Source organism: Chamaea fasciata, unplaced genomic scaffold, assembly GCF_029207755.1.
Source record: "Chamaea fasciata isolate MVZ Bird 193981 ecotype frontalis unplaced genomic scaffold, bChaFas1.0.hap1 SCAF_6, whole genome shotgun sequence".
Lineage (NCBI taxonomy): Eukaryota > Metazoa > Chordata > Aves > Passeriformes > Sylviidae > Chamaea > Chamaea fasciata.
The window spans coordinates 51,445,354-51,457,773 of NW_027094091.1; the positions used below are offsets into that span (position 1 = coordinate 51,445,354).

At 41.2% G+C, this 12,420-nt stretch overlaps 1 protein-coding gene across 3 annotated transcripts in view; it reads right to left on the reverse strand.

Moving 5' to 3' along the window:
* SMARCAD1 (SWI/SNF-related, matrix-associated actin-dependent regulator of chromatin, subfamily a, containing DEAD/H box 1) overlaps positions 1 to 12,420 on the reverse strand; it is a 116,177-nt gene that overhangs the window by 34,570 nt on the left and 69,187 nt on the right. Inside the window, exons 2-3 of one of the 3 annotated variants that reach the window (XM_066186364.1) lie at positions 5,800 to 5,891; positions 3,541 to 3,743 (exon numbers count right to left, since the gene is read on the reverse strand). In XM_066186364.1, the coding sequence (XP_066042461.1) occupies positions 3,541 to 3,743; positions 5,800 to 5,807 (211 nt within the window). In that variant the 5' untranslated portion in view covers positions 5,808 to 5,891. Of the gene's footprint in view, positions 1 to 3,540; positions 3,744 to 3,982; positions 4,117 to 5,799; positions 5,892 to 12,420 lie in introns of those variants that run through there. The other 2 variants (XM_066186366.1, XM_066186365.1) reach the window with 2 other exon arrangements.

The following is a 12,420-nucleotide window of genomic DNA, read 5'->3' on the forward strand; positions in this document are numbered from 1 at the left end:
GTGTAGTCATTTAGGATACATATTCAAACAGTACAAAACAAAATCAGCCATCAATAACAGGCTTATATATTGTAGCTTAATTTATTTTGCAACTTTTATTTCAATTCTTTCTGGAAGCTTTGTGAGCATGTTTTTTGAGACTGAATACAAGCCTCATTTCAAAACTCATGTTGGTAATTATTCTAATTTGTGCTGTTCTGATAGAGTTCTGCTCCATTTCTACATCTGCGTAGAATAATTTCATTATCTTAGTACATCCAGCTATTTACATAACTAAAAACACCTAAATTAAAATTAAGATGCTTCACTGTTTCCTTAACAGATTAAGAGATACAGAACTATTCAGTAAATAACATTAAATTGCATGACAAACTGTAGTAAGCCACTCCAGTGTATTTTTCCAACTCTTTTTAGAGATACCTACGATACATAATTTGGTAACTGTTCCCAGAGTTGGTTTCTCTCCCTCAGTAAATGCAGTTCAGAATTATTCCCTGCAACCTGGCTGCAGAGTCACTGCAGGTCTGTGTAGTTTTGAACACAGACAAGAGCGCAAAGACGACCAACTCTTGTGGCCAGCACACCACAAACTGCTTATTAAAGCATAAGGGACACATGTTCAACACAAAGGAACAAGAAGCCTCTATGACCTACAGACATAGATGGGGTAGAGAACAATCTGCCAATATTAGTTTGCTCTGGGAAAACAAAACTAAAGAAAATAGCTAAAAAGATAATGGCTCATGACACAATAGACAACATCTGACTACATGTTTCGAAGATGGATGACATTTAGACAATCCCACACTTTGTTGGATGTGTATTTCAGGGCACTTGATAAAACAGAAATCTGAAGAAATCTCTCAGAAATTATACTGAACTATTTGTGCTCCAGAAGGAAGAAATCAGACTTTAAAATTCTTTTTAGATTCAGGCTGTGGTTGCATGATACCAAAGAAAACAGAGCAAAACCCCAAGTAGTTAGCTATTTAAAAGCATTTTTGTTTGTATAAGTGAAATAAAGATCACTCTCCTCTTCTTTCCCCAGTTTCTTCTACCAGTATTTTGTTAATCACTTTATCTTCTGAAGAATCAACATTCTTCAGAAGAAACCTGAGTAACTGTTGTCCTCACATGATTCACTGAGCATTAGGGCAAGTTATTTTTGGTGAACTTGGTGTAAACTGCTTCTTGTACAGAACAACAGCATAGTGTGGCTTGTTGGTGCAGTCAGCAGCAGAGAGCACCCAGTGCCATAAACTCACCTTTGGGCCTTCTCCACGACCATTCAGCCATAACAACAACAACAAAGCTGTTGAAGAAAAATTCTGTCCTCCTGACAGTAATGAGGAAACAAGGAGGACAGGCATCTGCTCATCAAATCTAGCCTTCTACGTTACATTTAAGTGTCTCATATCACGCAGACAAAATCTGAGTGTTTCATTTTTTGTTAACTTCTGTAGATGTAGAAAATGTGATTTCATTTCTTAAAAGGTTATCGATTCTTTAAATGGGTTACACGACATGGATGTGCAAATAAGTGGGACAAAAAGCCACTAAACCACTCGATCTTCTTTAAACACTCAATATTTGTGAAAGATGAAGCATTATGAATATGCAGAGCACTACTAATTACATCTCAATTTTAAATGTTAATTAGTGCCCCAGTTCTACACCAGCATCTGTGTCCATGGGTGCTTATTTCAGTTGGACACCTGCTGTAGTTTGCCTGCTCTTGCACTCTACCCTGTTTCACTGTTAGTTCCCATCATCTCCCACTAGTTTTCCTCACAACTACTTAGCCTTGCATTACATCTTTTTAGGCTGGCCTTCACCTTTCTTTTTATTACCCTGTATCTAAACTCATGCCTCTAAATTGGGTATTACATTCCTTCTCCACAGCCCTACTCTGGCAGAATTTAAGTCAAGGGAAACCAGCATTTGGAAAAACAAGCACTAAAATTTGCTGGTAGTTATGGTCTAGCTACATGCTTACATTGACAAAGCCCACAGGCAGACTAAAGGAAGAAATATAATATTAAAATAGAGTGAATCCCAAAACCAATAAGCCACGGAACAAGCAGCACGATTCATTATTGCACAGCTGCATTCACAGTTCAAGAAGGGCCCTGCACTCAGTAACTCCTCCACAGCACAAGACAATGATTCACCACCAACAGGAAGGGAACACCTGTTCCAAAGTGCACTCACTTCCTCAGACTGCCCCTTTTTCCATACAAGCATCACAAAGACACACAAGCAGAAGCCAGAATTAACAGCTGCTTCTTCTGTAAAGCTCTCCCTGTCACCAAAACATTCTCTTCAAGTGGATAGGTTACTCAACTCCAGACTGGCAACTTCCATGTTTATGTGTTTTATTTTTAACAGAGAACACAGCTTAATATTTTCTAATGTAAACAGAAGAGCACTCCAATCGACTAAAAACAGTCAACCTGCACTAAACCAAAATTTAGGGAAGAGTAAATATCCACCTGTTGTAATTCTGACTTGGCTCACCTTTCAGTGAGGAACTCCTTGTGCATGAAGGGTTCTCTGCTGTCACACAGACAAGGTGTTGTGAAAAACTGCCTTGCACCAAGGGAAAGTCACGTGCACACAGTGTGGTTAAACAACACCAACAGACACTGTCATTTCATTTCTGAATAAATGCACAAAGTCTGTCTGATCTCTCCAATAACACCGTAACTTGACAACTGCACCAGAAGGTATATGGCAGGTGTGAGAAGTACTGAGTAATCATGAGGAGATCCTGTCTGTTCTTCAAATCTTACTCCCTCAGTAACAGGAAAAACCTATTGGTGAATGTGACCACGTAGCTGACAGGAATTTCAGTCATTAGTATTAACCCACAAATCCCAACAGGAACAGCACATCCCTACCATCACAGCCAAAGGAAACCAACACACAACACAATCAAGTTTTCGACATTTCCATGAAAACCCCAAACTTCTGCCCCAAAAGAGGACAAACACTATGACAAAGCCATTAACACAGTCAGCTTCTGAAAACTGATACCACGTCATCTCAGCTCTTTTCAAAACCAGGCCCAAGTGCAAGAAACTGTTCTTTCTTTTCAATCCCAATTGTGATGCTCCATAGTGCATTAGCCAAGGACTCTACTGAAAAGGTTAAGTCTACAGTGTTGCACCTATCAGACAAATAAAAGCCATTTCTTCCTATTTCCACCAAAATGAGTGTTAATAAAGTTCATAAATAGGAAAACATAACAACACTTTCAACATTTAATTTGATGGTTATTTAATTAATCGAAAAAAACCCCAAGTTATCTCAGAAGGTGACCGACTTGCCTGTAAATGCACAGGTTCAATCAGAGCACACATTGCTATGAGGATACTTTTGTGGAAACTGCTGTGAAACGCGTGCACAGAAAAACACATTCACAAAACAAGCAAAGGGGCAAAACAAAAAGACAAACACCGAACCAAAAGACAATTATTTTATCTCTAGGAATTACGTACTTACGCTGCCCTTACGCTGCACGCAAAGCACCTGACTCACCGGTTCTCTCCGTCACGTCCGAAGCCGGAGTGTCCGGCCTCCTGCTGCCATCCGCACCTTCCTCCTCATCCCCGGCAGCGGCACCGACCGCGGCAGCAGCGCCGGCTGCCTTCGCCCGGGCCGGCAACTCCTGCTCCGCGCCCTTCCCCTTCCTCTCGAAGCGGAACCGGTCCAAGTTGTAGAGGCTCATATTCTTAACCTTTCTGCGGGAAAAGCCAGGAATGGGTGAGACAGCCGGCAGGGTCCGTCTAATACAGATAAGAAAACACCGGCGAAGGCACCGGCCGGCGCTCCCACAGAAACGCGAGGCCAGGGACGCTGTCAGGCAGCTGGAAGGCTCCTGCCTGCTCATCCACCCGCTCTTCCACCCACTCTCCCGCTTCCTCGCGCTCCCCCGACCTCCCCTCCTCATCTCACGGCGGCCGGCGGGCCCCACACGCACCTGTCGCGCAGCGGGGCGGCGGGAGGGAGCGGCGGCGGCCGGCAGGAGCCGGGCCGGCTCCCGGTACAGGAGAGCGGAGGGCGGGATGGGGCCCGGGCAGCGGGAGCACGGCTCGCTCCCCTCAGGAGCGGGGCGCGGGGCTGCCGGCGCGCGGCGATGACGTCACGCTCCCCGCTCCGCCAATCGTCTCGCCCGGCCGGGGCGCGCGGGCGCGTGCGCTTTGGCGCCATTTCCCTGGAGAGCGGAGGGCGGCGCTGCCCTCGGGGGCGGGAGCCGGTTCCCTGAGGGTCCGGGAGCCGGTTCCCTGAGGGTCTGGGAGCGCTGGCTTGTAGGCGGCTGCCGCCGTGACCAAACAGATTTGCGGGTTCCAGCTGCAGACTCCACACAAATGATGTTTTTGGCTCTAAATCATTGCGTGTTCATACCCCGCCCCTCACTTCCAAGTTGGAAAGTTTGAATGGACAACCGTGTAAAGAGCATAGTAGGAGATTTGAAAGCCTAAAATACGGGGTCATATAATCAAAGAACAGTTTGGGTTGGAAGGGTCCTTAAAGACGCCTAGTTCCAGCACCCCAGCCGTGGGCAAGGACACCTTCCACTAGACCAGGCTGCTCAAAACCCATCCAACCTGGCCTTGGATCTTCGTGGGATGGGGCATTCACTCCTCCTCTAGGCAACCTGCTGCAGTGCCTCACCACTCTCACAGTAAAGAATTTCTTCCGAATGTCTAATTTAAACCTACCTTCTTTAAGTTTGGAGCCATTCCCCCTTGCTGTGTCCACTTACATGCTCTTGTAAAAAGTCTCTCTCCATCTTCCTTTTAGGTTCCCTTCTGGTACTGGAAGGCCATGATTAGGTCAACCAAAGCCGCCTCTTCCATGTCAAACAATCCCAATTCTCTCAGCCTTCCCTCATAGGAAATATGCTCCCTCCCTCTGATCATCTTGGTTACCCTCCTCTGGACCAATCCATCAGGCCTGTGTCTGTCCTGTGCTAGGGGCTCACCAGAGCTGATGCAGCCCTGCAGGTGGGCTCTCACCAGAGCAGAGCAGAGGGGCTGAATCCCCTCCCTTCCCTGCCACCCACGCTGCTTTGTATGCAGCCCAGGACACGTTTGGCTTTCTGGGCAGTCAGTGCCTGTTGCCAGATCATGTCCAGCCTCTCACCCAGCAGCACCCCCGAGTCATTCTCAGTAGGGCTGCTCTCAATCTGTTCATTCCCCAGCCTGCATTGATACCAGGGCTTGCCCTGACCCAGGTGCAGGACCTTTCACTTGGCCTTGTCAAATTTTGTGAGATTCCCATAGACTCACTTCTCAAGCTTGCCCAGGTCCCTCTGGATGGTAGGCACCCTGTCCTTCAGGTGTGGTTCCCCACCTAAAGGTGTGGATTTAAGGCAGTTTTCATCTTAGGTTCCTTGACACGTTTCCAGCATTGTGATCCTTTGGCAGAATAGGTGGGAAAGCACCTTCTTTTGCTGTCTTGGGTCAGGACCTGCTGCCATGCTGGGTTTCAGTGGATGCATGGTCACAGAGCACGTGCAGCCAGGTGTGCAAAGGCACTTGGGGCTACCTGGTGTTGCACAAAGAACCTTGCCAGGGCTGAAATGGTGGTCTTAAATGTTGAAATGGCAAAGAGGTACTGAAACTATCTTTACATGTCTGCCTGTTCACATACCAGCCAGCTGTGATATGGAGTGCTTCAAGGCCTGGCAGAAATGAATAAGCATTATACTGGGGGGCCAGGTGCAGCAGCTAAGAAAAACATTCTGGAGAGATTATGTTAGCTTACAGAGGACCAGAAAAAGAAGCCACTTACCCATCCATTGTGCCAGCTCTGTAGCTCTGGGCTCACAGGATGTCCCTTCACCCTTAAAGTTATTTGACTTTTAAATTGCAGTAGCCAAACACCTGAGAAGCAAAAAAAAGATTTGGAGGAAATCAAGCTTCAGTGACGATGTCTTGCCTTCACATCAAATATTAATCTACAGTTTGAATAATAGATGAGTTTAAATTTCTTGGAAACTGCGTTCTGCTAATCCCAAATACAAGTAAGTGGCAGTGTAAATGGAACAGAAGAATGATTTCGCCCCCAGAGGTGGATGCCGAGGCACAGGTGGATTTGCAGACTGGCTGGTGTCTGAACAGTGCAGTTCAGAGATCATCTGAGGTTATCCCTGGAGCTTATTCTCTGAGGAGGACTAAATTGTGCTGGAGCAGGAGTGCCTGGGCTAGGCTCACTGTTGTCATATAAAAAGGCAAGAGATCAAGGGCTTTCATGCAAAGAACAGGTCAGTTTGAAAATGGAATAGTTTTGCCTGTCAGCACAAGCTCAGACTCCTACCGACTTGAAATTCCACCCACTTAAAAGGCAAATTACCCCAAAACTGGGAATAAAGAAGATTGTAGTTACATCAGAAGTAAAGCTGGGCGTGGATTAGAGGAGGAAAAAGTATGGTCCATGAGGACACTTTTACTTTACCTCAGAGAATTTGGCTCCTTCTTGGGACCTGATAACTGTGGCAAAGCTTGTGAGCTTCACTGCAAAGTATTAGTAATGCTGTTAGCACCACGGATGTGCTTGCCTCACACTGACTTATTGCAACACATTGAGCATCTAAAGGTTAAGGACTCTGGCAAGACTTTGACCACTTTTTTCCATGAGGAAAGAATAACAAACTGTGCATACAATAGATGTCAAGTCACGTTGTTTGACTGACTTGGAGGACACAGTCAAGCAATGTTGTTAAATGTGCAGACACAAATAGGCTGTGGGGCTGCAAAGCTGAATGAGTGTTTGAAAAGCTGAGAAAATAAAGATGAAATTGGAGAAAGTAAGTGTAAAAGGGAGCATATACTCAGGTCAGTCTGTGTTTGTGACTCAACAAGGCAGTCAGGAACATTAGTCTTGGGGGAAAAGTAATAAAAAACCCATAAATTCCACAGCTTGGGAGAAAAAGCAAGTTCAAGATAAGAAAACAGTGAAAACGAAGGGGATTAAATAGAACACTCCGAAACACGCCAGTTTTTAAAGGCATTTCATTTACAGGAATTAGCATGAACCTAGAAAATGCTGCAGCAAATTACTTCAGTTTTTACAGGGCTTCGAACTTGGAAAGACTGGGTAATTGGTAGGTATTAGTATTGTTAACAAACTATTGTATATTCCTGGCAAGCAAGGCAGGAAAAATGTCTTTTTTGAGGTGGTAATGACACTGGTTAGACAGCTCCTGCTTACTGGAGAACTGACAGATTGCTGTCTGCTATTGTTTTGAAGGCTGATTTGTGAGGGTTTGTGGTTTTGTTTTTTTGTGGTTTTTTCTTAATTTTTTTTTTAAGAATGGCAGCAGAAATTTGAAAATAATCTATTTATATACAGAATTGCTTTACATGCAACATTAGAGTTGTTACATTTGACTCATTATTTAAGACACAGTTTTGCTGCTATGCCAGTGATGGAGGAGCATACCAGATGGTATGTAGGACTTCAGAGAACTTTGTGAAGGTTTATGGATCAGTGATATATTATAATGGCCTGAACACTGAAAGAAGCAAAAGAAAAAAAAAATCAGTTTAAAATTACTCATTTAGAAAGTAAGACAAATTGAATTTTATTGTCCTTGGTAGAAGGAAATTCAGTTTTAGGAGTTTGATAATAGGAGGTAAAACCTGGTGGGAGAAAAAGAGTCACGTTTCATGTTACATTTTACAGATTGGCAAGGCAATAAAATTGTTATTCACTAGTAAATAATCAGCCAAGACAAAATATGTCTACAGCCATTCCTGACTAGTCTCTGTTGTTTCAACGATTGTTCCTTAAATTCATGACCCATTTGTTCCCTTTCACTTTAAGCAACTTTGTGTCAAGGGAAGGTCTACCTCAGCTACCTCGTGAGAACCCACCAAAGTTGTACTGTAGTGTAAAATCAACAGGGTCTGTGACAGGTAAAGCCTTATAGCACTTCTGTTAGGGCTTGCACTCAAATATTGTATAGGATTGGTGAAAAGTGTTTCTGCTTTGTTACAAATTGTGAGCAAAAAGACCAGTTGTCAAATGCCAGTGGGTTTGTACCTGATTCTAAATAATAATAATTAAAAAAAAACCTAACAAAAATTTTTAAATCTATTAAAATGGTAAAACGAATTCAGTTGCCACTGAAAAAGCAACTAGAGTTGTACGTAGCACATGATGTTGCTGTAGCAACCTCACCATGCCTAAATATATGAATATCCAAACTATTCTGTTGTGTGAGCTGCACAGTGATGGCAGAGTAAGGTCTCAGGTTGGAACCGTCTCTTTTACCAAAGGGTTTTTTCTCCTTTTTACTTTCCATTGCATAGACAGGGTTTTTTTTTCTACTCAGCAAACAATTAAAAAACCCCACTCTTTGGGAAAGAGTAGTTTTGTAGTATGACAGGTTTTATATTGATATTACTTTATATAAGTATCTTTTCTTGTGTGTATGAAGATACTTTAAAACTGTCAGTTGTGGTTCATGTTTCCTAGGAACATGAACCATTCTACTACGCTACTACCATTCTAGAACATTTCTGGGTTTTTTTCCTCACCTGAGGTTATTTGAGATAATTCATTTGCAGTATTATTATTTCAATATTGAGCTTATGGTATATATACATCTTTCTATATATGTATCTCTTATATATTTATATATATATATATTTATATATGCATATATAAAAAACTTGTTAAAAAGTAAACACATTTTAGTTTATTTTTCTCTGTTTCTCTGAAGTAGTTAGTTGCTCTTTTTTGAGTTCATATATTTTTGATTATGACACAAGAGAGATAAAAACTTGAGTGTAGAATTTCAGACATTGCACTTGCTACCCATATCATTTGTTTGTGCAAATGCTCTCTCAGAAATCAAGCTGAGACAATCAAAGGTCTGGCTAGCTCTAAAAAGGCTGTGACTTGTCTGAAACCATGCATCCATGATACTTCTGCTGGGGTTTTTTGTTTTAACTTTCAGGTGAATATTACTTTATTAATATTACTATCCACAATATTGCTGAGTTGTGGACAAATCTGCCTAAGGCTGGAACACCAGTTTCATTGGGACAATCATGGAGTTTCCCATTTCATTCTGCTCCCACAGCACATCACCCATGCAGAGTTCACCACAGGACTGCAGGCTATCTTTAGATCCTTTAATCCATTCATGATAGTATGAGGATCATCATCTACTGCCCAATCTCTCATCCCTCAACACCTCTGATTTAATGGCATCCTACATATCCTGAGCACTTAGAATCTGTATTGAGTCAGAAAATATTATTTGCAAATCACTTTTTTGCTTCAATGAATCATTTTGAGAGGAGCATAACTTCAGAAGTGCAGGTCAAAAGGTATTTTAGTTCTCCTGAATCACTTGAAACAAATACATTTCTAGTGTATGCTTCCATACTTACTTTTTGGCTTGCTCCTATGAGGCTACATTGCTGTAACTCTTCTATAGTGTTGCATTTTTGACATCACGTAGTACAGAAACTGACAGAGTAAAAATGAACAGGAAATTCAAGTTCTTTGGCCCAGCGTTCATATAACTGTCCCCATAGTTCACCAAAACAATATAATGGGGCTTGCATAAATAAATACAGAGGAGCAAATATATATTTGCACCAAATATTTTTCCAGGGTTTTGTTTGTTTTGTTTTTTCAAATTATATTTATAAAACCTGATACAGCCATTGTCCCCAGCTACTTTTGAGGGAGAGAAGGGCTGAGCTGGACTTCTGAAAGAGTATCTTTCAAGAACAGAATTTGGCCTTAAATAAATAAAATTTAGCATGTTATTAGTGCATAAACACTAGCAGAGTTCTGTCCGTGTACTGTTCTGAATCTCAAAGGAACTGGAGCAAGGCATATACAATTTTTCATTACATACATTTGTGTGTTATTTTATACCACATTTTGTTTAATTCATGCTTTTAAATTATAAAACATCATTTTACTGCAAATAGAGTGCTAAAAGAATCCATGCCTGCACTCGTTAAAAAAATTAACTGATTCTAAAAATACATAGACCAGTTATTTTTCTAAGACAAAAAACTCAAATCATCCTTTGAGCTGTTTTCATACTTTCTTTGGGTTTCTTTATAACATTCTAGAACTTGTTACATCAAACCTTGATATTTAAGAGCTGGAGTAATTGTTTTTGTAAATGCACACAGAAAAAGATTAAGTACAGGTATACTTCCACTCCTAGGATCAGAGTTCCTTCCTTTATTTCTGTTTCTGTAATCGGAACAAATACGCTTTGCTTCATTTCATTTTGCATTCAAGGAAAATAAGCCTCATTTTTAAAAGCATGTCTTGATATTAGAGAAATGTTTTTAACTTCTCCTTTCCAAATTGAAAATCTCATTGAGAAGCTATCCTTAAAGCTTTGGGACTTAGAAAGGTCACACAGGTAAACTGGGATTTACATGACATTTTTAAACTGCTATTTAATTCAACACTGTCATATTATTATGATATAGAAAGGATTAATGTTACTAGGTTGCATTTAACTATTTGCATACAGTAAAAGCTTCAGACATTTGGGGAAAGGATGACAATTTCCCATCCTATCTCTGTAGTGAGATTTTATATTTACTGTAAAGTGAAAGATAACTTTCAAGGCTGTGGCACAACCAGGTTTGAAACACTTTTAATGAGAGAGAACTATTATGCCAATAAAATGCCAAGAAGCTATAATCACTTAGTGCACACCCACCCACACCCTTGCCCCACACACACCTAGGGAGCAACAGCCAGCACAGATTTGTGAAAAGGTGCAATATCAAGCTGATTCAGCTTGTTTTGAAGCAGAGCAGGAAGGTTCATGAATACGGAGAAAACAGCAAATGTTATCTATGTTGACTTCAGTAAAGCTTTTGGCAGTGTATCATTATGACAGATCCATGACTTGGGATATCCTGTGGCATTCCCATTAGCCATAGAAACACAATCTAGATCAAACTCCAGAACTGATTAGTGGCCCAATAGTGAGCGGTCGGTAGAGAAGAATTTATCACAAGGGGGGATGTTTCTGTGGCTTTTGTCCAATCCTCGTATTTACAAAGGATGCAAATGCAGATTACACCAAACTGAGACATGCTGGAGATGTTAGCATGCTGGAAGTCCTGCACGGAAATTAAGATTAAAATCAAAAGTGATTTTGCAAATTAAAGAAATTGTTAGAAAATGGTTACATGTTTACTCAACAGCAAAAATCATTGTTCCATACAGGATCAAAAAGGAAAAAAATAAAGAGTGGCATAAATACAGATAAATGCTTTTTAGGAAAAAAAAATTAGCCTACATAACCATTTCTTCTGGAGAAGCAGAACTGGGAATGATAACAGGTCATACCACTATGAAAAGTGGAAATGCCATGTTTGGTTGTACTAAACCTATACATCCCCAAGACCGCTGTTTTCTTTGAGCACAACTGTTGTGTCCAGTGCCCAGGAAGGCAAGAACATTGTGTCCAGTTTGGGACACACAGCTTGTTTGATTGTGGCTGAATTGGAGAGAGTTCAAACAAAACTTCTATTTATTTTCATTTCTTGAGAAAAAAATTTCTATTTTCTTCTTTTAGGAAAAGTTTAATAAATGGGATGTGCTGAATATAAAGCAGAGAATACCAAGGAGAACATGTCTGCAAGTGCACATAAAAACGCTGCAAGAGGTAGACAAACATCTGTCCCCTATCTTCATGAGAAACAGAACATGTAGAGATTGCATTAGGCTTAAGAAATTCTTTTAGACCATAGAGATAATTAAACACTGCAGTGTAACATCTGGTGAGATTGTGAATTCGTCATCATTAGAAACTTTCAAGAACCAGTTAGGCAAACATCTGTCAAAGCTGACATAGTTATAGTTGATCCTGCCTTCAGGCAGAGAAAGAACTGGATGATCTCCTGCTGCCTCTGCCAACTACATTTTAAAAATTATTATTTCTCTCTCTTTCTCTGTTTCTTTAGTCTGCTTTTCCCAGCTCCCTAATCTGTCTTCTTAAAGCACCCAGTTTTAACAAGAACAGTGTGGGACAACTCAGAAAGCCGTGCAGATGGAAGTTTTCCTTAGTTAATCCTTTTAATTAATTTTTACCATATGAGACAGAAATATCACATGAACAAGCCCATGCAGTTGATTTTAACACATTACAGTTTTCTTTGGTCAGTTTGTACATATGTCAAATGAAAAAACAGTGTTTGAGTCTATTTAAAATATGGGTTGTAACAAGACTATCAGGGATGTAATACCCTCCCCCCCCCCCCCCCCCAAATTCCCAGCCCCTTCTTTTAAGGTAAGAACAAAAAGAAGGAAGAGGCAAATACTGAATGAAGAACTGGATCTCAAGCTATGAAGAACCAACCTACAGGTTCTAGAGATAGATGCCACTGCCTCTAGCTGTGTGCTGCTTCTGCC